General features: G+C 37.8%; 1 protein-coding gene across 2 annotated transcripts in view; it reads right to left on the minus strand.

Annotated features, from left to right (window-relative positions):
- GFRA1 (GDNF family receptor alpha 1) overlaps window positions 1-27,509 on the minus strand; it is a 309,354-nt gene that overhangs the window by 280,477 nt on the left and 1,368 nt on the right. For both annotated transcript variants that reach the window (XM_031955918.1, XM_031955917.1), the window contains exons 3-4: window positions 26,827-27,120; window positions 25,225-25,308 (exon numbers count right to left, since the gene is read on the minus strand). In XM_031955918.1, coding sequence (XP_031811778.1) covers window positions 25,225-25,308; window positions 26,827-27,120 — 378 coding nt within the window. The remainder of the gene's footprint in view (window positions 1-25,224; window positions 25,309-26,826; window positions 27,121-27,509) is intronic.

A 27,509-nucleotide genomic window follows, 5' to 3' on the forward strand; every position in this document is an offset into this window, starting at 1 on the left:
AATATCCAACAAATCATCATGCAGCCTCTGCCTGAAGACCTTCAAGGAAGGGGGAAGCCATCAATTCTTGAGATGTTCCATCACACTTTTGGACAGCTCTAGTTATTACCAAGTTTTTCTCAACATAAACCCCAAATTTGCTTCTTTGCAATTTCCACCATCCAGTACTGAATTCAATTTATGATCCACTCTAAGTCCCAGGATTTTTATACAAAAACTGCCTAATGATGCCTCCCCATCTGACACTTGTGAAATTGATTTCGGGAGTGAGATCGGTCCTGAATTTCATCTAATTAGATTAAGCCCAATGCATTAGTCTGACAAGATGCTTTTAGATCCTTATTTCTTAACTTCCTCCTTTTAGTTTAACAGATCATCTCTACATAGTATAACTAAGAGGTGTCAAACATGGGCCAATACTCCCAAGTCCAGTCCAAATTAGATGAAAATGCAACTGGGAAATAAAATACAGTAAAACATACATAACTTTAATGCGTGATTTCCAAAGTCAGCATGTGCTCACAGGGATTCTTATGTATGACTTAGTAGTTCCCATTTTTATTTACATTTGATACCATTGGTATAACTATTTTCTAAATCTCTTGTTCATGTTCTTATCAGCTCAAATCTATCAAGGCAACACATCTATCTGAATTTTATTTGGAGTCAAGGAAGTACAAATCCTGCCTCAGAGACCTTATACTTGTGTGACTCTAGGCAACTTATTTAAACTACTTTTGGACTTGAGTTTTCTTAATGTATAAAATCAGGCAAATAATGGTAACTACGTGACTATTGTAAAGATCCAATGAGAAGACAGATATGAATTGTTTTGTAAAGCTTAAAACACTTTATAGATGCTAATTTTTTTTAAATCAGGCTAACAGTTTCCTCCCATAGAAATAAGAATAACGCCAGATGTGGAATTTAGAAATGTGCTACAAAGGTTTCTCTTCAAAAGATCCCATTCACAAAGATGGATGAAGTAAGTACCTATATGCACAAAAATCGGTATCTACCAATACAATGTAATAAGCTTATTGAAGGCTTTCCTTTTGTTTACTTTTTGTCTTACTAGTCTCATTATCTAACACAATACATGCATGACATGTAGGTGCTTAAATGCTTATTATTTAATTTCTGGAAACACAATTATCATCATCCTTAAAAACAAACCTATTAAAATGAACTTACATTCATGTAAGAATCAAAAGATCAGACTCAGAGAGCTAAATAAAGGGGGCTTTTAGATCATGGAATTCAGGCCTCTCATTCCTCATAGGAAAAAAAAAAGCCTGAAACTTAATCTTTGTCTAAATTCACACAGAACATCAGGGTCAAAGTGAGATTAAAATTCAGGTTTTTCTCAACCACAGTTCTTTCCACTATGCTAAGATGTTATATATAATCACCTAAGACAAAAACAAAAACTCCCTCTCCTGTCCTTTAATGACGTTTGTGCTTTTGAAAGAAACAGAACCTTCTAATATCTTCAGTTTATGAAGTGTCCTTTTACCCCATGAGCTCAAAGCACTTTTAAAAACAAAATCTGTTCATTTGGTTCCAAGAACCTGCCACAAAGAGAGCCTCATGGTCCTAAGTATTATCCCCTTATCTCCTGAGAGCATTTCAAATCGCCTGGAATAGACAAGAGAAAATGGAGAAGCCTTTGAGGACCAAAGCTGTCAAAACAAATCTAAGCCATATAATTTCTCTGTTACTCTCATGCTGGCTTCCTTTTGATGCCAAAGGGGGAAAAAATGTGTTGTGTACAACCAGTCCCCCTTACGCCAGACATCCTACCCTTCCAGCAGACCAGCAAATCTAACAGCACACACTAATCAACAAGGTGCTTGAGGAGAATTAAAAGTTCCCTAGCCAAACCAAGTATTTGAGCAGGACTAACTGATGCTCTTCAGAATCAGGTACCCAGGTAAGCTATTTAAACAGGGATATTAAACTAGTATTCCCCAAAGAAAGGCCGATTCCTGCCTGAATGAACCCAGAGAGTTCTGGAGAACTTTTGTCATAGCCTTGTGCTACAGGAAGGATTCTAGCTCTCTTGGAGACTTAAGAGAATGAAGAAATCCTTTCGGAAATGAAATTTTAAGGAGTACTCCTACATTTTGAGTAGTAGATTGCTGTTGTGTCTGACTCTGTGTGGCCCCATTTGGGTTTTTATTTTGGCAGTTACGGAGTGGTTTGCCATTTCCTTCTCCAGCTCATTTTACAGATGAGCAAACTGAGGCAAACAAGCTAAAGTCACCACAATCACACAGCTAATAAGTGAGTGCAGTTTTGAACTCAAGATGACTAATGGATATCAAATATTGAAGCTCCCAATCTCGAAATTTAAGTATTCCTAGACAAGACTTATAATCTCAAGAAATCAGGATATTATTATTTCCACAAAAAATGAAAATATTATCCATGAGACAATTAATTATATATGATGTTTATACACAGTGAAAGTGGAAAACTCAGCCAATTATCCAGTTAAGTCCAGTTAAAATATTTTCACCTGAAATATAAAGAGAATTCAAGGAAGTGGAAAATTTGTTGGCTCAGATTATCCAATTGACTGTCCAAACTGTGTATGCAGACACCATCTAAAAGTCAGAGGATAACATGTCCATCAAAAGTGCAGCTGTTTTCAGATGCTAACACAGAGCTACCCAGAATCTGGTGTTGCAATGATGTGCAGATGTAACCAACGCACTTGGCCAAAGGTAAATTTGAAGTTTGGGGAACCTTATTTTGAAAATGAGATTCTAAATAGGGAAAATTCTTTTAAAATATGCAGATAAAATTAATAAAATTATTAGGTAAAAATGTAAACACACCCTTCACTAATGATAATTATTTGTGAAATGTATTTAATCATTAATAATAATGTGAAATGTCTTTAAATATCCTCACTTGATCCTTTCAATATTGTCTTGGACAAATTATCCATGAGAATAAATGAATCTTTAATAATTGAAGAGTTGTTACACCTGAGAAACTAAATTTATTCCAAGTTATGTTTTCTACAATAAGCAAAAGTAAATGTCTGCTTCCTATCCAAGTTAAGATTTCACTTCATCTTGGTTTCTGAATGACGTAACTGATTTCCAAAAAAATGTTTTTATTAAATTTTCAAAAGCTATTTTTAAGCTTTTCTGCTTTAATCCTAAGAGGGGAATATTCCTGTGTGTATTCTTTATTTCCAGGAAAGAATTACATGTTTCAGGAGGAGATAAAAATTACTGCCTTAATTATCTTGTAATTACTGACAATATTTACATGGGAAAGAAATCTGGAGTAGAATTCAGGTCCAGATTCTGAGTTCTTTAGAGACTGAAAGGAATTTAGAGACTACTGAGTCCAACTTATTTTAGAGATAAGAAAATGAGAAATATATAATTTGTCCAGGATTACAAAGAAAATAAGGGTAACTAGGGTGTGCAGTAGATAGAACCGACTAAGCTTCCTGAGTTAAACTAGTAGCAGTATAACCTTGAGCTAATCACTCAATCCTGCTCCCTTCAGTTTCCTCATTTGTAAAATGAGTTAGAGAAGGAAATAGCATACCATTTCTGTATCTGCGACCCCAAACAGGGTCATATAGAATCAGACACAAATGAAATAACACCATAGATAATAAATATCTCAAGTGTCCTATTCATCATGCAATGCTGCCTTTCTCAAGTTCTACACCTAGATGTATGACAAGCCACTTAAAACTAATGTTTTCCTCACCTGTAAAATAAGGGTAGGTTTATTTGAGATGGAATCCCAAACTTTGTTCACTTATTTCCATATGATCTGAAATCACTAAAGTTAAGGAAGGGAGAAGACAACAGAAATGTGATATACAAATAAAGTTTCTCAATATACTGGAGGTGAAGCAATTTCCTATGAGTCTTTCAGTTGCTAGATATAAACTTTTAAGATTAAAATTCCTGCATATATTCTTTACTTCTTCCAAGGAAGAATTCAAATGTTTTAAGAGGAGATAAAATTTATCACCTTAATGATCTTGTAATTACTGATCTTTTAAGGTCCCCAACTAACACTAAAATTCTATGGCCCTATCTTGAGTCCCATAACAATATACTGCTGGAGGAGTCAGCATTATGGAAGGGCAGACCCTTGGTACCAGAAGAGATCTCAGATGATATCTTGACCATTTATAGATGTCTTCTACAATTGTCCAACAAGTGGTTATCCACAATCTACACAGAAATCCATAATGCAAGTCAAATTAAAACCATTTTTATAATCAAGGCTCCTTTCACATCTGGATACTTTCACCACTACAAAAGTGCATTTATGAAAAAAATAAGACAAAGCTTGCAATCTTTTTCATGTCAAAGTCACAAAAGTTAGCTTCACAAAATCTGACACTTTAGTTCCTATTGCAAAAACACTATTGCTACTTTTCTCCAGCTTTTTGATGGTCCTTAGTCTACAACTATTGCAAAGATGTCAAACAGGCAGCTCTGAATATGACTTGAACCAGATTAAATATTATTGAAAAGTATTTAACAGAATAAATAAAAGCAAAATAAGATACAAATAACATTACATTTTAAAACTAAGTTTTCTTATACATAAATCAGTGTTCAATTCCTTCTATCTGATTTGGACAACACTTATCTAGAGTAATCTAGATCCTGCATGATTTATCATGCTTCAATTTTTTCCTTCTAATTTAGCTGGTCAATCTAAGTATTTTGGTGACATTTTGGTTTTCTATTCTTGTGTTGGAACAATTAAAGTCAAGAAAACCTGAGTTCAAATCTGATCTCAGATATTTATTAGCTAGGTAATGCTAGGAAAGTTCTTTTTCTTGTTTGCCTCATCTGTAAAATGGGGATAATTGCACCTACCTTCCAAAGTTTTTGAGAGGATTAAAAGAGATAATAATTGTGTTTAGGACAGCATCTACCACATAGTAGATACTATATAAATGTAGTTGGTATTATTCATATTATTTGTTATACTGGCCAAATCATTTAAGTTTCCTGGAAAATATACCCCATGTTCCACTCCTGTGGACTTCCCACTTCAACAAAGGAGTGCTGGTGGGAGAGATCTTATCCTGACTCTCAATAATTCTGCTTGTTCATCGTACACTGTTGTAGTCACTGTGCTGGTTTTTGGCTCTGCTTACTTCATCTGCATCCATTCCTGGAAATCTTTCCAGGATTATTTGTATTCATCGGGCTTGTCACAGTAATAGTTGATGATATTCATATCTCACAATCTATTGGGCCATTCCCCAATCAATTTCCTCTTCCGTTTCCTAATTGTCCTCATACGTCCTAGTTACAGCACACGGCATGGTCATAAGCGTTTGCTATTACCACCTGTCTCTTGTTGTGGGTGTTTTGAGGTCAAGAACTATAGCTATTGTATTGATTGGCTGCCGGACGTCTGTATTTCTGACTTCCATAATGTCAAACAGCTTCAAACAGGGCACACTGTTTCCAACACTAACTTAATTTGTTCCCTCTTCTCTTCTAATAGAGTTTCCATTCAACTTTATATGCACATAATTATTTATATGATTTTTGGCCACTGGAATCACATTTTGAGGGAAAAGAAAATGTTTTTGCCTCTTGTTGCAAAATGTAGGCACAGTGCCTGACAAAATAAACTTAATAAATGCTTGGTGATGGCCTTCCCTAGTAACTCCAAATCACAGCGTTTCCTTTTCTGAAGTTATTGTACCAGCACCTCACTATATACTCTACGTGCTACCTTATATGTTAACATTTTCATTTATCTGATGTTTCTAACATGATTAAAAGATCCTTTATGGCATGCTATTTCAAATATTTTTATTAAAGTTTTTTTTATTTTCAATATTAATCCTTGCAAAACCTTATGTTCCAATTTCCCCCTCTCTTATACCCTCCCATAGATAGCCAGTTATCTAAATATGTTAACATAGTAGAAATATATGTTAAATCCAATGTAAGCATATATATTTATACAATTATCTTGCTGCACAAGAAAAATAGGAAAAAATGAGAAAAAATAAAATGCAAACAAACAAAAAAAGAGTAAGAATTTATGTTGTGATCCACCACAGTTCCCATAGTCCTCTCTGGTGTAGAGAGCTCTCTTCATCACAAAATCACTGGAACTTGTGAAGACCGTGTATTTTAAAATCAGCCGGAGTCAGGAATTCAGGTTAGGGGAAAATCGTCAATCTTTATTCTCAGTGAAGAAGAGGTGGAAGGGAATCAGCAATAGCAACGTGTGTAGCTGAGTCAAGAAGCTAGCTAGACCAGCAGCCACAAGACCAACAGCTATGAGCATTGAACCCAGGCTCAATCTCCCCCAGCTTCTCTCTTCCTGTCTCTCTGCCTCCACCCACCAAAATCGTCATTTCCTATACAACACATCAGGACTTGCACAGAGAGTGGGCGGGGGCCATTCTTTATCCAAGCATGTATATTAATAGAGTGTAGTCCAATTACTATTTAGCCTCATGTGCTTGGGACCTCAGTGCATCAACTCAAGCCTTAGCCCATTACAGGAACTGGCCTGAATCAACTCAATGTTGAAGAGAGCTATGTCCATCAGAATTAATTATCATATGTTCTTGTTGTTGCCGTGTATAATGGTCTCCTGGTTCTGCTCATTTCACTCAGCATCAGTTCATGTAAATCTCTTCAGGCCTCTCTGAAATCATCCTGCTGATCGTTTCTTATAGAACAATAATATTCCATAACATTCATATACCATAATTTATTCAGCCATTCTCTAACTGATGGGCATCCATTCAGTTTCCCAGTTTATTGCCACCACAAAAAGGGCTGCCACAAACAGTTTGGCACATGTGAGTCCTTTTCCCTCCTTTAATCTCTTTGGGATAAAAGCCCAGTTAGAAACCTGTTGGGTCAAAGGGTAATGGCATAGTATTTTTACACTTTTCATATTTGAACATGACCCCCGAAGTACCCAACTACAATGATGGGGAACAAGCAGAAAAGGAAATACTTAATTGATTTTCTTCCACATTGTTCATAATTTACTGGGATAATAAAAGTAAAATATCTCTTATCAAGGACAATGGATGGTCAGACACTACAACTGAGTCTCCATTTCTTTTTGTCCTGATCCTCAAAATTTATTCTAATTTTGCTACAATGATATTATGTTAATTAAATTAGTCAAAATGAGACATAGTAGAGGAGGAAAGGTGCTAAAATGGAGATTAAGAGTCCTCTCTGGACCTCAGCTTCTTTATTTAATAAAATGCAGAGGCTAACATGCTTAGGCCCCCTTATAATTCTAAAGTTTTACTTTTACTTTCATTTGGGATTTTTGGGGGAAAGGTTATTTTAGTCTCTTTTTAAAGCAAAGGAACCAGGGAAAACTTTGCCTGATTAAAAAAAAAAAAAAGTTATCAGCCATTACTTAAATCTCCAAATAACTTCTTAACTATACAGTGAGATAAAATTAGTCATACAGGGTCACACTCAAATAAACAAATTCTCCTATCCAGGGATGACTGCCTTAAGTGAGATAAATCCCTCAATTGTAACTTTCAAGTAGAGAGCTCTGATGAAGGGGACTGTTACCATCAGCAATTTCTGTTCAGTTTATTAGCTTCTAGAGATCAAGATGTCTTTCTATTTACCAGTGCACAGAATCTAAAGATTCATGCCCACAGCTTCATGCCCACCCTTGCTTGGGTCTATCCTATTCCATCGTGTCCTCCCCACCCCCTAATTACAGTAATAGCGATATTGAGAAAATGGTAAAATGTTAATTCTGGAGTCCGTGGAGTAATACAGTGTATCCAATTCTCTAGTCTTACCAATGAAAAGAATAAGACCCCTGAGAGGATAGAAGACTTGACCATTGTCATTGTCATCGTCATCGTCATCATCATCATCATCAAACATTTATATAGCACCTACTACGTGCCAGGCACTGCACTGAACACCATTATTATCTCACTTGAGAGAGGGGTACAATTATTATCCCCATTTTACAGATGAGGAAACTGAGGCAAGCAGAGATTACATGGCTTGCCCAGGCTCACAGAGCTAGTAAGCATCCAAGGCAAAATGGAAACTCAGGCCTTTCTGGTTCCTGATCTAGCCAAGGACTCTACCCACTCTTGTTACCCACTGGGTAAAAAGTGCAATTGAAATTTAAACACTAATTTTACCTCCCCCCAGGACACCATTCTCTATGGTCATTTTTCAAAGGACACTTAGAAAGGACTAAAAAAAGGATCTAGTACCATCTAAAATACCATACAATCACAGACCTTGAAAAGGGACCTTAGCAATCACCTCATTTTATTGATGAGAAAATTGAGGTTTAAAGAGAAGCTTGCCTAGGGTCAGGCAACTACTTACTGACATTTTCAGGACTGAGATCCAGTTACTTAACTTCCATAAAAATAATTCCTCTTCCCCATCCTTTAAGAGCCTGACACCTAAGGAAAAGTTAATTGAACTCTTACACCTAAAAGCCCTAGGGAGAAAAAAAAAACCCAACAGGTAGAAATGTATAGTTTATAATAAATCCTCTAGTACATGGACAAACTGAGAGAAGGCAGCTTAGTCATTTAAGCCCCAGGGATCTTAAAAGCAGGACTGAAACAGCAAAGCCCCAGAAGGAGAATTCATTCCTCCAAGAATAGAAGATTCCCAGAGCTATAAAAAAATAAGATAAAAGTCATTAAGGGAAAAGGATTATCCTTACAGATCACTCAGGTGAAATAATAAAGAGATTGTGAAAGAGAGGGAGGGCTGGAGCAGTGGGCTGGAAGGCAGAGCAATTGATCAGCCATTCCTCTGATCACTTTCCTTTCCCAAAACCCCCAGTGGCCACCACAAAAGTAACAGAGGAGGCCGGGATGCGGAAAAAAAGTCAGTTTTGAGCAACCTGACAACTATACAAGTCACCTGGAAGGAATGAGAAATATCAATGAGAGCATCTGTTATTTACAAATATAACCACCTTTGAGAGCCAATTCTTCTATATTAGGTTCTTTTAAACAGGATTTAATTTATGTTTTACATTTCAGGTAAATATTTGCTAAGTAGTTTTGTCTCACAACAGCATGTTTACCTAAAATGCTGTTCTCTCTTAAGTAAAGTTTAATTGCTGTGTGATTACATTGATCCAGCTTGGCCCCAGGGGGGGAAAAATGCAGTCTTTCCTTGATTGGAGCAGTAAGGGGGTCTAGGGGTATAGAAAGGTGAATGTAGTGGTTAGGTGGCAGGGTCACTTTGTCTTAGTTTCGTTGTGTGGTTTGCTTTGTTTAGCCACACTGGGAGAGAGAGGTATAACAGATACAAATGACAAGAGGATGACATCAAAAAGGCAATCACTGAAGCGTTTAAAAAGAAGAGAAAATGCTATTCTATTGCTAAAAAGCAAACTCGATCATCCGTATTACCTGCAAAGTCAAGGGGATACTTTATTCAGTGTCTGAGGAAAACCCATATCACAATCTGTGGGCGGGATTTGAGGAAGACGAATTTCCAGGAGATACAATACAGTAATACAGTAAGCATTTATTAAGCAACTATATGCCAGGCACTATATACATTAAGAAAAAAAATATTTTTGGTCCAATATTTTTCCAACATTTATTAAGTGCTTATTATGAACCAATCTCAATGATAAGTATTGGCAATAATGGAAAAAAAAAAAAAAGGCTCTTCAATATAGTGAATTTTTTTAGGCACCTACTATGTGCCAGGAACAAGTCTTAGAGATATAAAATTTTTAAAAGGGTAGCCCAATAGTAAACATTTATTAGGTACTTACAGTTGCCAAGTACTGTTGTTAAGTCTTAAGAGATATACATTTAAAAAAAAAAAAAAAAAAAAGGCAGTCTAATACAGGAAATATTTATTAAGCACTTCTTACATGCTAGGTGCTATTGCTAAATCTCAGAAATAAAGATTAAAAAAGAAGTCCCAAATAGAAAATATTTATTAAGCATCTACTATGACTGCTAAGTCTTAGAGATACAAATTTTAAAAAATGAAAGGCAGTCCAATATGATAAACATTTATTAAGCACTTCTTATATGCTGGGGACTGTTGCTAAGGCTTAGAGATAAAGATTTTAAAAAGAAAAAAGTTCAAAATAGGAGACATTTAATAAAAACCTACTATGTGCCAGGTACTGTTGCTAAGGCTTAAAGATATTTTTTTTAAAGCTAGTACAATGTAGGAAATATTTATTAAGCCACCTACTGTGTGTCAGGTATTGTGGCTAAGACTTAGAGATGAAGATGAAAAAAAAAGTCCAATACAGGAAATATTCATTAAGCACCTACTATGTGCCAGGAATTGTTGCTAAGGCTTAGAGATATACATAAAAATGGAAATCAGTCTAATATAGGAATCATTCATTAAACACCTACTATGTACCAAGTACTGTTGCTGTCTTAAGGATAGAGATAAAAAAATTGGTCCAATATAGGAAATATTCATTAAGCACCTACTACGTGCCAGGAACTGTTGCTAAGGCTTGGAGATATACATAAAAATAGAAATCAGTCCAACATAGGAAACACTAATTGAGCACCCACTCTGCGCGGGCACTGTGGCCAGTGCTAGGGCCAGAAGGCGGCCGCCCCTGCCCCAGTGACGGAGCCAGTCATAAGGGTCCTGCCGGGCGGCGCTTCCTGGGAGAAGGCGCCTCCCCCCGAGCCTCGCCGGGGTCCGCTGCGCCAGCGCTCCGGGCCCGGCCAGCCCGCGCCACAGAGGGGCGCAATGAGGTGGGTCACGCGCAGCCGCCCGACACTGGGTTTGTTTCCGCTTCCTTAAGGCAGCGCACAGCCTGCCCGCGCTGCTTTCTGAAGGGAAAACGACGTCTCCAGACGGCGACCGCGGCGTCCGGAGAGGCCTTTTTCACCGGGAAGTAGCCAGGGCTCTGCCCCCCCCCAGCATGCTCCGCGGCGCTTCTCCCCCTCCCCCTCCTCAGACGCCTCTCCGACTCCAGAATCCCCCTCAGGCGCGCCACGTCACGACGTGGGTGGCCCTCCGTCGTGCCCCTGCCTTAGTAGGGATGAAGCTGTAGCAGCAGCACCTTCTGTGGGAAGGCACATCTGCCAGGGAATTAGGAGCCGGTCAGCAGCGCCGCTTCCGCGTTTACCGAGCTGTTTGGCCGTGGCCAACTCAAAGCTCGCTCTCTGGGCTCGTCTCCAAAAAAGAACACACTGAAGACCCGCTAACGATACGGGGAGAGCCGGGCCTTGCCTCAGTTTCCCCATCTGCCAAAGGTGATGGTGAAGCTCCAATGAAGCCCGACGCCTGGCACACAGCGCCACCTAAGTGCTCATCATCCCCACCGGGGGGTCTCTTCCGGTTCCAGCAAGCAAAAGTCTGGGCTGATGTAAAAAAAAAGGGAGTTGTTTTCTTTCTCCATCTTCTGGAAGGACATCTTTAGGGCCCCTTATAACTGCGCTTTTTTTTTTTTTTTTCCTGTCAGTTTTCACTATTTTCATTGCACCGAGCACCGACCAAGCCCAGCCGTGGATAAAGCGACGTTGGTTGGCTGAGGCCTGAGGAATGGTCAGGAGCAGAGAGGGCTCAGTTTACACAGATGACACGCCAAGAAAACACCCATCTGGGATTGTTTGAGATTTTAAAGGACACGGGCTGCGCCAGCTGCTTGATCTAAGTAAATAAATACAGACGCGTCCAGAGCAAGGCTTCCTGACACCACTCAGGCTTTTCTTCCAATAGGGACACAGGAGGCTTGTTTTTATTTGTTGGGGTAGGGGGAAGCTGACAGCTATTTTTTTTAAGGCACCAGATCTGAGGTGTTTTAGAATTTAATTCAATTTAAATTAAAAAAAAAGAAAAAGAATCACTTACAATCTCTAAGATGGAGAAAAAGACGGTCTGCCTTCAAAGAGCTTCTGATCAAGTAGATTCACTTTGCTATCTACTGACAGAGAGGAGTTACTGCATTTTGGCTTTTCCCAAAGCTCAGGTCTGACATATGGCATATATTTCCCACAGTGTGAGCATTCATTTGATTCTGCAGCTTCTCAGGAGGCTTAGCAAAGCCACTCCCCCCTCAACCCTTCAACCCCTCACATCTGAGGTTCCATTTATAAATAATGCAATTCATGCACCCAAACACACACACACACACACACTTCTCCCCCGGTCTATAAAGTCACATAAGGTAAGGGAATACAAAATGACAGAATTGAAAGACAACTAAAATCTTTCCCCTAAACAAAAAGATTAAAATACATGGTCATGACTACTACATCCCACTGGCTCCAAAGCTAGTTTACCTTTAATAAATCACAGACTCATGCTTCTAGTGACGAAGGGGACCTTAGAGTTCACCTAGCCCATGACCCTTATCTTATGGCGAAAGAACTTTTAAATCCACCTAGGAAGGTAATAAGGCTGCTGGTGTAAAGCAGGAAATGAGTAGAATTTTACAAAGGGTTTAAATCCAAGTCCTGTAACTCTAGAACCAGGGATCTTTCCGCTACACAAAAAATGCTTTTTTACACTCACTAGTGAGTTCAATTTCTGAGTAAAGTGACATGACAATACACCAGTAAATGATACAATGTTATGCCAGACTACTTTTGTTATTTAGGCAACTTTTCTACTGGGTTTGACTCTTCATGATCCTATTTGAGGTATTTTTGGAAGAGACTCTGGACTGGTTTATCATTTCCTTCTCCACTTCATTTTACAGAACGGGAAACTGAGGCAAAAATGGTGAAGTAACTTCCCAAAGTCACATAGCTAATAAGTGTCTGAGGCCATCTTTGAACGCAGCAAGATAAGTCTTTTTAATTCCAAGCCTAGTATTCTATCTGCTGTGTCACCTAGCTGTACCTGTACATAGCTATTATTGTTATTGTTTGTAATAAAGATAATGATGATGCTATAGTACTTTATGGAATAGCAAGCACTTTTGTCTCACTGTGAAATAGGCAGTGAAATGAAATTAAGAGACCCAGGTTTGAATATTGCCTCTGATCCCTAGAAGATCCTTTGGGAGCCTGAATCTCCTTTTCTATTAACATGGGGATAATGATATCTTCTACCTCCTTTAGAAGCATCATGAAGATGATATGAAATGATAATGTATGTGCATTACTTTATAAGCCTTAAAATATAAAATACCATTATTGTATAAAATTATGCAATAATTACAAATATATAATGGTAAATAATATATTAAAAGTCATAAATTATTAGTTATCATTTGATCAATATAATCTGTTAGTGAATTATCATAACTGAAACTTGAACTCAGGTCTTTTAAAATTTAAAGTCTAGTGGTTTTCCCCAAGTGGCCATTCCTTTTCTCCACCACTAATGGAAAAAAAAAGAAAAGAAGAGAAAAACACCAAGTATCTTTTCCCCTTAATTTTTGCTTATGAGGAATAAATGTCTTGAAAATATAGAATATACTGCTATGTTTTTCACCAAAACACAGAGAACATAATTTTATATGAAGCTACACAAGCTTAATTGTGATGCATTAAGTATTATGTTCATTGTTTCTGAAACTGGGTAGAAATGAATAATTTATTTCAGACAAAGGAAACTCTTGAATATGAAATGCCTCATCTTTTAAAATTACAATTTGGAAGACAAGAATAAAAAATAACTGTAGTTAGTGAACCTTCCACTGCTAATAGAAAACAATGCTTCAACTGTTTCTACTTTGTTTGCAAACATACCATTTAGAAAAACATTCTTCTAGAGCAACAAGAAAAACTCTAGAGTAGCATGAATTTTTCCCAGACTTCCACATAGGCAAAAAGGCACATATGCTTTCACATGCATAAATGCATGCATGTATATAAATGTGTGTGTGAGGGTATCCATAGAAACAAACCACTGCCCTCTTTAGGAACCATTTGGCTGGACAACAAATAGATCACTGATCACCTGCCAAATCATTCGATAGCAAATACCTGGGGCTAAGACAATTAATTCACACACCCCAACTCTTGTTAGGAAAGAGTATCCTACTCCCTACCTACAATATAGATGAACTATTAACTGTCCCTGTAAACACTAAGATGCTGCACTCGGGCTCCTTCACTTCCCTATGTCAGGGATCCCCTGTGGCATTTTAATAAAGCCAATGGTCACCTTTTCTCAGAACAATGTTTTCAAATGTATAAAATAAAACCAGAGGATTACAAGGAAACTGATTGTACTGAAAGGCAATTATCGATTTTTTTTAAAATTCATGGACCTTAGGTTAAGAATCTCTCTTCTTATAGATTATTAAGAGAAAAGATAGGTAACTGGGGAAAAAATAACGATAGCAAATCCACAACTAAGTCATTAAATCTGTAGCATATACATCCCATGAAACTGAAAAGTTGGATCAAAAACAAACAGTTCCAATTTCTTAGTAACTAGTTATGTGAAATGTAGTCATCACTTTCTCAAGTAGCAGCAATTAGTTCCTTCAATGTCTATGCTCATGGTACACAGGGACCATCCCTCAGTACTGGGCATCTCTGCCATTCCAAGTTTGTTTTTTTCCAGAATTTAGCAATTTTCATTTTTTAACACAAATTAGAATTTCATAAAACAAAAGAATCTCCTAGTTGGTAAAGACCTCAGGAGCCATCTGATCCAGCCAGCACCTGGACGAAGACCATTCCTACATCATACCTAACACAAGTGGTCATCCAGGCTTTCTTTGCTTGAAGCCCTGTGGTGATGGGACACTTACTACCTCCCAAAACAGTCAATTCCATTCTGAAAGTGACTCTGTCAGTACTCTTCCTCACTTCAAGACTTTGCCTCTTCGCCCCTTCTACCCGCAGCTCTGTTCTCTGGTGCCCAAAACAGCAAGTCTACTCCATCCTCATTGACTGTCCTCCAAATCTCTCATCCCTTCCAAGTTTTCTCTGCTCCAGGCCAAAATCCCATTATTTACCAAAGTGTTTATAAGGTATGAGAACTGGAGACCCCCTCACCTCCTCTGCATGCTCTTCTGCCTGATTCATCATGGAAAACGGCCGACTGACACCAAAAACAAGAGAATCATAAAACTGAATAGAAAAAAACAGATGAGAAACAAACAATCCAATACATTGATTAGCAGCACAGCGTCTAACTGGAAGGAAAATTCCATCGTCCCAGTGAGAAGAGCTGCCCTGGCAATTAGCAGTCAAAGCTGGAGTCCCTTTAAGGACTCCAGGGGCTGCCCAGCGGGTTCACTAGAAGGAAACCATTTGAGTCCTCTCACTGCAGGGGACTACAGTGATGAAGGAAAAACAAACACAGAATCCTTCAGTTCAAAGTGCTGACAGAATCATCTTGAATTCTTCAGTTCAAAGCACTGACAGACTTATCTTACTTAAAAGATGATTTTCCTAATGGTCCACTATTCCCTTTTTGGAAGTGATCAATGATCTCAATTTCCTAGAATCAAGACGCTTCTTCATGATACTGCTCTACCAATCTGGAAGTGATCAATGATCTCCAGTTTCCTAGACATCAAGGCCCTTCTTCATAATCATAATCAGGAAGGGGTTAATGATCTCCAGTTTCCTAGACATCAAGACCCTTCCTTCATGATACTGTTCTACCAATCAGGAAGTGGTCAATGATCTCCAGTTTCCTAAACATCAAGACCCTTCTTCATGATAGTGCCCTACCAATCAGGAAGTGGTCAATGATCTACAATTTCCTATGACAAAAAGATCCTTCTTCATGACACCACTCTACCAAAATAAACAGATTTCCAATTGCTTTCTAATGAACCTCCTCCTTCAGCTCAGGTTGATTTCACTATCTGCCCTATCTATAAATCCTATCCAACTTTCACATGTAACTCTAATTATCAGAAAACAATGCCTTTCCACTGTCTCCCACTCCAAGAATGTCACCTATCCAAATTATTGATTGCCATTCTTCACAATCTAGCTCAGATCCCAGAAAGTTAGCATTTTTATCATAGTGCACTTTCTCCGTGTGGAGTCTAGGAGAGAAGGACTGAGAAATCACTGTAACTGCCACATTATTAGGATAAAAGACCTGGGACACCAACAGTTGAATAAGACTATCTAATAGCCCCTAGTTAAATTTTCATAGAAATAAATTCCATTAATAGTCACAAAAATTCACTCATCTTTTGGTAGAAGAGTATATTCTATCATAATGAAAACTGAAGGACATTAAGAAAAAGGCAAAAAAAGAAGAAATTTACTTCTTTCTAAAATATTCAGTACATATTTGGTGGATTTTAAGTTAATATCTCCATTTTGAACATGGAAAATTTCAACATTTATTTTACCAAGGTGTACACTACTACATTTTGAAATATTATCGATTTCATTTATTATACAAGAAGATAAGTCAATTGAAGTATAGTTCTATTTACAATGCATTTATTTCCTGTCTTACTCAATTTGCCTTTCCTAGGTCTACAAGATTGCGCTTCAATAAAAATCTTGATGATTTTTATCTATCTTAAGATTTTTTTAATTGAGGATTTATTTGGAAAGCTAGTCTAGTAAGAGGGATCAATGAAACATTTTGTATACATGTACTTTTTAGAAACCTATTGTACCATCCCCACAAGAAATGAGATCAATACTTATTTCCATACACTACCAACTGTCACAGGGAGGCACCAGTTTATAATATTTAGAAAGCAAACCTCAGAGTAAAGAAGTTCTGGGTTTTTCTAAAACTTTGATATACACTATACATAGGCCTTACCAAATTCCCTAACCCCCAGTGCTCCAGGCTGTTTTTAGGACTAAATGGGCAAAAAGTTGGCCACTGGTTAGAGGGAATTCCTCACTGAAAATTCCCTATGCCAATAAAATCATGAATTTGATCCCATCCATACCCTGACTGCATCCGAGAAGTTCATATACTAAGGATATGGGGGGGGGAGGGGAAGTAACAGACTTTTAAAAAGTGGAAATTCCATGTTATTTATGGACAAATAAGTAGCATTGGGTCACCTTAAAAAAAAAAAAAAAGTAGAACTTAGAATTCTTTTCTTTACTACTGTGTAATGCTATTTATACTGCAACATTACAAAAAATAGCCCAAGGCATTTTGTTCTACTTTAGAAGCTCTCCTTACCCTGAAATGAGAAAGAGAGGATCCAGAAATTAATTCTTTGGTTAATATTTCTACAGCTACGCAGGAGTGGTTTTAATAGCATGCGTGTCCTGTATTTCAGGAGTCAATTAAGAACTCCATCAAAATTCAGTGCTAAATACTAAAATGATAGGTGTTAAGAGTTTATATTCCAACTCTGAGGGAATTGTGTCAAATGCTGTTTTGTTTGGTTTTGAAGGGGGGGGGGAAACAAAGGGAAGAGTTGGGAAGATGAGCAGAAGTCTTCTGGACCAAAAACAGAATTATGAGCTCACTGGCACAATGGGGAGATGAGCTCCCAAATTTTAAATAAGCCTGTGAGAAACTAACAGTGGGGTCCACCAACAAATAACCTGCCAAGATAAAAAATGCTTCAGGGTTGAAGATTCTCCCCATTCACAGAGCTCTGTGATGGGCACCATCCCAAAGGAACCCGGGGTTTGGCCCAAAATAGGAGAATTTGGCCACATGATTAAAGTTCCTCATATGCTAATACTTCGTCAGGGCGGTACTTTGGCCAATTTAGTGGGAGTAAATTGCAATTGATTTTTGAAGAAATTGCTTGTTCTCTTGGCGTTCTCAGCTGTGTAACTCTCACACAGCTGGCTTTACCACAGCCGGAACCAATTGAAACAAATTTCTGGACAGCTTTTTAAGGAGCTGGGTTGGGGTTTTGTTTTGTTATTTTGTGGCTTTTTTTTTTTAAAGTTGTTGTTGTTTTTCTTACTAGAGAGGTTATGTTTAGAAATAATTAAGCTATTGCTATCTTCACTTTATACATGTAGTTTACAAATCCCTCTCAGCCCGGAGAAGCTACTCAGGATATTTTGATTTTTTACATGTCAAATGGGTTAAACAAAGATCCCAAACTAACATAGGACACCAAGTATACTCTCCCAGTTTTGGATAACTCCCTGGCCATGGATCAGGAACAGTTACAATATCAAGGAAGATGAAAAAAAAATTGGTTAACAATGCTTGCTTTCACCCCTAATTTCTGACACCATGCTAGACCCTCTCAGAACATTAATTAGAATGGAAGGCAAGATGAAAGAAATGCCCAGGGGACATAATAAATTAGCCCTTTATGCAAATTACCTATTCGTTTTCATCAGTGACCCAGCTAGTTGAGTTCCTAAATTACTGAAAGTGGTTAGCTTTTCAAATGAAATTCCTGATAAAAGATTAATTATTAAAAATCTAAAGGCTAAAACATGTAAAGCATCAAATAATTTCTTATTTTCCTTTTCTGATTACTCAGAAGGGACAAAAGTAGCCAGACATTATTTAAATCCCTGTAGCTAAAATTTTATTAATGAATCCATATTTACTAAAACTAACTTTGAATAATAGTCAAATATCTCCTTAAATAAATAAAAACAAGTCTTGACTAGAAGAGAGACTTTGGCAATTTAAAAGGTTTTCTGCATTAAGCCTGAAAAAGTTAGGCAATTCAAATGAAAACGGCAAATATAAGAATGTAGAATAACTACTTATCTCTTCTAAAAAATAACTTTATTTCAAGTAATTTAATATATTAAATATTTCTTACAAAATTGTGTGTGTGTGTGTGTGTGTGTGTGTGTGTGTGTGTATTCCTTTGAACAAAACATAGCAAAGGAAAAAACTAAATTCCTTATTATCACAACTAGCAACATACAATGATCTTGGAGCAGAAAGACACTTTAGAAATTACATAATCCAACCTCCTATTTTCCACATAGACGAAATTAAGACCCAGAAAGATTTGCTTCAGCCCAGGTCACACAACAAAGGTATATTTGACCTCTTTCCCTGTGGAGTTGTTCCAAAATGACAGACAAGGTTGGGGGGAGGGGGGAAGAGAAAGAAAGAAAAAAAAATCATTGGACAAATTTCTGGTTTTGCAAAGGCAAATATGGACAGTTTAAAGATTAGAAGTTGCAAGGTCAGGAGCCGTATTCTACGGGAAGCCTTTTCTGATCACCCAGTTATTATTAGTACTCTTATCAAATTATCCAAAGTTTGTGGATTGCTTCCCCCCTGAAGAATAGAAGCTCTATGAGGGCAGGGATGATTGAATTTCTATCTGTGTTTTTAACATCTAGCATAATGTCTTGCATACACACTTTTATGTCTGCCTATATGTGCACATGCATATTATATACATAGTCGATCATATACATTATAGATATATGGCATATATATTATAGATATATGTATTAGATCATAGAAATTAAATATCATAGATATATTTTATATATAATATATATTATAGACATATTAGATCATATATTTTATATAATGTATATAAAACATAAATATGGTAGGTCCTTAATAAATGTTTACAGTTTTAATTAAGAAAGACCCTTTTATCTTGAAAGGGAGAGGGAGTTAGTTAGACTTCTATTTTCTTGGTGTGAACAATTCTCTCCTACTGAAGCTGATCAACATTATAAGTTGCCTGGGGCACTGAGTGAGATTTGCCCAATCAGATTCAGAGTCGGTGCTGGAAAACCTAAGTAAGGTTTTCCTGGCTAAGTCCTCAAACTGTCTCTAAACAGACCCAATCAACAATAAATCACCTTTCATCATTTAATACCCATTCCCTCTAAGAAAGGGCTCTGGTAAAAAATCTATGGACTCCGTATTTCTGAATTTTTAACGGAATAAAATAAAACACAAAGGAATTCAACCATACAGTACTATGATAATAATAAAAAAATTAAAAAATTTCAAGTTCAAGGAACCCAGTTTAATACCACCTATCACCCCAAGGTTGTAAAGTGCAGAACATTCGCTGAACTGCATTAGGAGGGATATTTTGCTCATTGGGAATTTCCCCATATTGATTAAATGGCAAGTGTGGATTGGGGAAAAGCAGGTATGGAGCCACCGTTCATGAAATATAACCTGTACTTCATCTACTATTGTCTCATATTCTTTTACTAGATTACAAGGTTAATAATAATAACTCAAATTTATCGATCAATCCATGGTTTGCAAACCACTTTCCTCACCACAGTCCTCCAAGGTAGATAGTGCAAGCATTACTATTTCCATTTTACAGATAAGAAAAACGGCTCAAAAGGTTAAGTGGTTTGCCATCCTAGTCAGATAGCCAGAAAGTCCCAGTCCCAGCTCAAAGTCTCCTGGTACACCTGGCTCAGAGCTGCTCTCTCTTGTAGGATATACCAACATACCCCCCTGACTCCAGACTTCTTTTGACGCACTCAAGTCATAAAGGTTTTAAAGACATACTACAAATTCAGAAGTATTTCATAGACACAGCTAAAATCCAAGAAATTCACAAAGTCAATGTGTTGTGACTCAAGATTTTCTCTTTTGTGGATCAAGGGAAAAAAATACATTTCCACATTTCCAGTCTGAAGTGGGAGAATTGTCTCCCCTCCAGCTTCTTCTTTGCTAGACTATAATCTCTGATGACAGAGACCATCTCTGATTTATCCCTGTAATACTTATGGAGCTTAACACATTAGTAAGTACTCAAGCAAGTTTTGATGAATGAATGAATGTCACTTAAAGTTCCTTGTTATAGAGCATTACACAGGGGCCAAAGGGTCTCCAATGTTTCTGTTCCTTTTAGCCTAAGAATAAGGAAGATAATAAGGAAATATTTATATCCCCAGTACCCAAGAAAATCTATAGATATCCCTGTCCTATCCTTCCTATGTAAGGTACAAGGGTCTCTACCCAGGATTTAAGGATATTTTTCAGAATAAGAAGGTTCATCTAAGCATCCATCTGTTTTACAAGACCCTCTCGGATCCAAAGAAAAAGAAGTTTCATTGTGATTTAGTACAACAGTAACAGAAAAATGGAATTAATCTGCATTTAATAGTTTTGCAAAGGATAAAAAAAAACCCTTAACTGAAGATAGGAACATGCATTTGAAAGCACATTAAAGCAGAAACATTGCATTTAAAGCATATTACATCAGAAACAAAGTCATGCCCTACTATATTCACAGCACAACACAGAAATGTAACTTGATATGGGAAATTTTAAAAAGGAAATTAAGGGGAAGTTCTAGACCACCCAGAAATACAGATCTATATTTGAACTTGTTAAAGTAAAAGCAACCGGACGCAGGTTTAGGACTAGACTTTCATCAAATCAATTCAATATTTTCCAATCTGAGCTTCCTTTCCTCTTGACTTTTTTCTCTTTTACCTGTTCAGTCACTGTTTCCCAAACAAGTAAGTTTGTATATAAGGATTTAAAACTAAGAACTAGCATCCTCCAATCTCTGCAGCAATCGTCTGAAATCTCAAATCCTTTCCTCTTTTATACAAAACATCCTCTCCTTTCTGATCAGCCTTCCCTGGGTTCCACGAGGCAGACAACTCTGTGCTTTCAAGAATTTCCCATTCTTTTCCTTTGCCCCCCCCCCTCCAAGGTTTCCAAAACTCTGCCAGTGAGCTCATCTCTCTTCTAAGTTACTGATCACTTGTCTTTTCTCAAACTTTTACTAAAGGAAAAAAGGGGAAACCAGCAGAGTTTAAAGGATGAGAGAGCTACAATTCAAAGGGAGATGGATGTTAAACACTAATGTACTTTTTCCAGTCTTCAAAAGTTCTCTGCTTTTGTATAAATCTACTCTTGATCCACCTTCACCCATCCATCCATTTCCAGTCCAACTCTTCATATCCCTGCTCCAGTATCCCTCTTCCAAATGGCCCATTATTCCCTCTGTGTAGTCCCACATAGCCCCCCTTCTCAAACCTGGGGACCTCTAAAATACCACCAATGTCAACCTGTAGAAAGCTCCCAGCTCTCTTAATTTCTAATTAACCTAAAATGTTTGGCTAACATGTTGCCAAGATCACATTACTCCATTCTTTTCTAGAGTCTGTTCCATCTAACTTTTGGAGTTCTGTATATCCTTCAGGGCAGAGACTTCCCATTTTCCTAAATCAGTTTAATCTTCAGTTTTTCCCTCTGTGTCACTGAGATGGCATTTTATTAACAATGCTGACAGCTATGGTAAGTGGCCTCTGAACTTGGCCAATTAATAAATGACTGCAAAAGTCAGCTGTAGGCTTGAAGAGCCCGGTCCAAACAAAGAGAGTGGAGATACAAAAAACACTCAGCTAGATTGTGTTTTAGTAGGGAGAGCCAGCACATGGTTACGTGCATACATACAAGGTTACAGAGATAAACATTTTAGCCACATTTGGCAGGATTTCAACTCTGATTGCCTCCACATCTGCAAAAGCAGAAAGCTGCTGCCCAGACCCCAGGCAGAGGGATTTGAAGGCGAATTATTTCTTCTAAAAGCCAGAATTGGGGCTTTAAAAAAAAAAGCAACATTTGTCAACCTTCTACTGCTTTTATACATACTGTAAATACCAAGCTCTACTCACATACATTATTCAAGGGAACAAAATCAAACACAGTACCTTTTGATTTTCTTTTTCATGAAAGCAACACTCATCAAAATAAGATCACCTATTTCACAGGGTTCTTATGAGGATCAGATAGATAACATATGTAAGCTGCCGTAGGAATGTCAAAGCTACATAAATGTCAGCTAATTAAACAAAATTTCAAGCTTATTAGAATTCAGGAAATAAGTGGGTCTAAGTCTCATCTCTTAAAAGTGCATCATGAAGTCTCAAGGGACATTAGTGTACATCTAGTCCATCACCCCACCTCATTTTGCAGATGAAGAAACTGACTAGCAGAGAGGTTAAATCAATTTTCCCAAAGTCACACAGATTTTAAGTGGCTGAGTCAAGATGCAAACCCTGGTCCTCTGCATCCAAATCCAATCAATGTTCTTCTTTCCTACAGTAATCTGCCTCCTAGCAGACCTGGTCAGCCATTTATGACTACTGCTTTCAGAAGCACATTTATCACAAATCCAAACATCAGATTTTCTTATTAAATCATCCTTGATTAGTGGCAACTAGGTGGCATAGAAGGTAAAGTGTCAGGCTTAGAGTCAGGAAGACTCATCTTTTTTACTTCAGATTTAGCTTCAGATACTTAATAGCTGCATGACCCTCAGTTCCTCATCTGTAAAATGACCTGAAGAGAAAAATGGCAAACCATTTCAGTCTCTTTGCTAAGAAAAGCCCAAAAGGGATCGAAAAGTAAACCACTGAAAATGACTGAACAACAACATCCTTGATTAAATGATGCATTTTAAAAGAAAAAAGAATGATTAAAAACAAGCAGATGAAAGGATATTTCTAGCAATAAGAGATTCATTGTCTCCAAGGCCAATAAGGGCCACTTAATATTTAAATGCACAAATAAATATAAGGCATTAACAATTCCCTGAGAGGCAATGTAGATAAGAGAACAGACCTCATGATCATGAAAACTTGGATTGAAATCCTACCTTTAACATAAAGTTAAGAGTTCACACAATCTCATGTGATTCCCCCTTAAGCCTCTCTCAGTACCCTAAGCATCTCTCAAAGATTATAAATTAACAAACAAGTGAGATCTGCATTCAATAGACTTGAGTTTCTCACAAGAAACTCCTTACATTGATGAAATCACAAGTCCAAGAAATAAAAATGTGCAAGAAAAGAAGTGAGATAAATCAAAGAAGCACAAAAAATTACTTCTGGTTTCCAACAGACCTAGAATCACAGGAACGCAGCCTGACAAGGAACTAAAACACTTTTAAGAGATCTGAAATCTATCATTTTAAATATGTAAAACTCAAAGTTTATAAATTATATGTTCAAGGTGACAGTGACAGAATGGAATTAAATCCCAGTCTTCCTCCTTCCTTCCAAATCTCTCTTCTTTATTCCATACTATTTCTTCTTGCTCCCCATAGCCCACAAAGGGCAAAGTTTGGCCCCACAGAGTTTTACAATGGGCCCAAATATCAAAACAAGATATAATGAGAAAAGCTCTGAATCTGGACATTTGAACTCACAATGCTGATTCTACCACTTCCTTATGCTCATGACCAAAGCACTTTATCCCTTGGGTTTCAGCTTCCTTAAAACTTACATGAAGTGTTTTTATGATATAATTGTCCTGCTCTAACTGCAATGAACTTGAATTCCCATCAATTACAGGATCTCTAGTTCCCCGGTGACCATGGCTGATCTCAGGAAAATCCAGAGAATCAGAATAAAAATTATTTCTATTTCAGTAACACATTGATATCCATGACACTGGATGGACCCTCTTTTCTCCTGGTTTAGCAATCTTCCTCTCTGGCCTATTATTGCTATGGCTCTCTGGACTTTCCATTGCATCTAGTACAAGGAAAATTAAGCATTTAGAACATAGAGCATATATAAACAGCAACGAGTTATATTATAATATGGCATTAAATTCAACATCAATCTCTACGTTTTGCCACTTAGAAACAACATATCATTTTTGATGGCTAGATCTCCTTATGGGAAATATTAAGTGAATAAGCAAATTATAACATCTGCCTGAAACATGCCTATCATTATGAGAAAGTACTCTTCTCCTTCATTATGCTTAGGAAAATCTTAAATAGTATCACTTTCATTCAAGCCAAAACAGAAACTGTTTAGAAGACCCAACGGCACAATTTGAAGCAATACTTTTTAATGGATGATAGCATAAGAGTATCTTCTCTAAAATAGCACAAACTTGATTTTATTTTTTTAAATCTGAAGAGATTGTTTTAGTAAATGATTTGATTGAATCTTTTAAGTTAAAAACTAGGGAAAACAACAATGAGTTCATCCAAACTTCCTCCCTCCTCTCCCTACCCCCAAACAAAGATTATCTTTAAATCTTCTATAATTTAAGTAGCAAATGATGTGAGTTAGGCAGTTACTACTGCATGATAAAGAAGGGAATTTGATTGCCACCTGCAGGTAGAACTGGCATTTCTTTTCCAAGAGTTGACCAATCACATTTTAAAAATCCAATACAAACAACTAAGCACAGCCACTTACTTTTCCCAACTAAATTTCATTTTAGACCGTAAAAGCCACAAAATCCTCTTAAAAAGATTTATACCTTGTCCAGCTTGCCTATAATTTCCCAGATATACAAAGCCACACTACTGTTGTTACCTACACTAATGCAGTCAAAGCAGAATTCAAGGCAGTTCATTTAATACAGGCAACTGGCATTTTCAATGAAGAGCTATAAATCTGCTTACCTGGCATATGTGGGACTAGTCGTAATATATCTGATAATCTGCTGTTAACTGGTTCATATGGGGAATCTTCAAGCAAGTCATTTCCTAAAAGCAAAAGAAAAATTGGGCTATTTTAAAAGCAGATTATCTGAGGCTATTTGGGGCTCTCAGAACTATATTCTTTAACTGAATTCTATTTATTCTGTTCTAAAAAAATTTTTGCCTACACAATTTTTTTCACTTGCTATTCTATTATCTGTAGCACAGGAAAAAAAATGATGCTGAGACTTCCAAAGATTTAAAAATCATCTTTGTGGATTGTTTATTTCTTTTAATTCTTTCCTCTTTTGTTGTTCATTTCTCTCCCCAGAGTGCCATGAAAACATTGGAGAGCAATCCACTGTGTCTTGCCAGAAACTCCCCCACTCTACAGAATGGGATGAAATCACAGAGGAACAAGCTAAGTGACATCACAAGTGCTGCCTGCCTCTGAGAGCCAATGGAAATAAGGTTGGAAAGAAGCAAACCATCTCTATTTACTAGTAAAAATTTCACATTGGTAACTAGAAAATAGGTATTGCAGCTGAAAATGGGACAACTTCTGATGAATGCTTTTAATCATAAGTGGGAAAAAAGCAAACTAGATTCCAAGGAAATTCCAGAGTTTTAATGGAAGTGGCAAACCAAGGTCAAATTCATACAGTCAGGTGTTCAGTGACAGTTTCAGTGGGTGACTGAATGAACAGGATGTCTGTATTAGATCAACAAAAGCAAAGGGCCTTAAAAATAAAATTCTCCTTGTAATAGGCATTGAGGACAAATGCACTTCTCCAAAGAGCTATTTCTTTTATCCAAAGTTTAACCACACCAGCTGCTCGACACACCGTTCTCATGCTCATCTATGATGACAAATGGCTTTTCACAATCTGCCTTTCATCAGGTATTGTTTTTTGTTTTGTTTTTGGTGGTGGGAGAGGAATCAATACAGATTTAAAAAATGGTGGGGGGAATCAATACAGCAAAAAATGTTGTAGGTGGAGTCAATACAGAAAAAAATTTCTGGTGGGGAGAGTCAATATAGAAAAAATTCTCTGGCCTTTTTAGGGTTAAGGTTTCCATCTTTTCTCATAATGGATAACACCACCGATTCTATGACAACAAAAAGTTATGTACTCAAGGCACATTGTCTTAGGAGTCTCCAATGATCTTTTGTGGAAGCCAGCTCCTGAAGGAGAATTCACAGTTCTTGGGATGACCCTGTACATCTGTTCCTGCCCTAATCTCTTTAGAAAGGTCGTCTGGATACCCTTGGAGGACGCCCCCTAACCTCATAATCCCTATGTGGATTGCCCAAGAACAAGAGCCACGACTGCCTCAGCAGCAGGAAACACCAGCTGCTGATGTTGCCTGGGTCTGATGAAAGGTCCTCATTCTCAAACTGAGCAGCAGCCCAAGTGGAGGATGAGGTCAGCTCCCTTTGACTGGGCTTGCTGCATGCAGTGTAGCCAGCCTGCCCGAGACTAGGGGAGGGGAGTAGGGGGAGCTTGGAGAGAGAGCTGGGGAGGGGGCGGGGCGGGGTAGGGGGCTTAAGTGAAGGAGTCCCGGTGGGGGCTGGGTCCCTACCCTGCAAGCTTTGGTACATGCTCCAGTAAATGCGCAGGCAATTTTTCTCCTTCTTCATTCCCCTCTTACACCGGCAATTGTAAAGTGCCTTTTGCTTCAGGGCTTCCATGGCGTTCCTACACTCATCCTTCGCCTCCAGCCCAGATGCCAGGCTGAAGTTGGTCTCCTTGCCCGCCACGCACTGCCTCAGGGTTCTGTACTTGGTACTACAGCTCTGCTCCTTGAGACACTGGTCGCTGGCTTTCACACAGTCCAAATGGTCCCCGCCACTGACTTCGGCCGTCAAAAGAATATCTAGTTAGGGGCAAGAGAGAGAAAGAAGGGTGAGAATTACATGTGTCCTCTTCAGAGGAAGGGTTCAACCTCTGGGAGACAGTCATGGACTGTCCCCACCTTCCCCCCAGTATTGTGCTCTTATAAAAGGGAACCCAATTTCAAGTATATCAACAAGGGGCTTAAAAGGCTTCCACACTCATAAGTGCATTACTTCATATTGGGAAGGGAATTACTTTTAAAGGTATAGAAAGAAAATGTGCTGTGGGAGGGGGCCGGGGTTCTACTTGTTGGCCTTTGGAGACCGTCCCCCTTCTCCGCGCTAAATCAGTGCCCTCGCTCTCTCTCTGAGCTGGCGGAGCAGTCAGGGTTGCCATGTGGCCAGTAGGGGTTCGGGTTTGCTCCCCAAA

This window comes from Sarcophilus harrisii, chromosome 2, assembly GCF_902635505.1.
Source record: "Sarcophilus harrisii chromosome 2, mSarHar1.11, whole genome shotgun sequence".
Classification (NCBI taxonomy): Eukaryota; Metazoa; Chordata; class Mammalia; order Dasyuromorphia; family Dasyuridae; genus Sarcophilus; species Sarcophilus harrisii.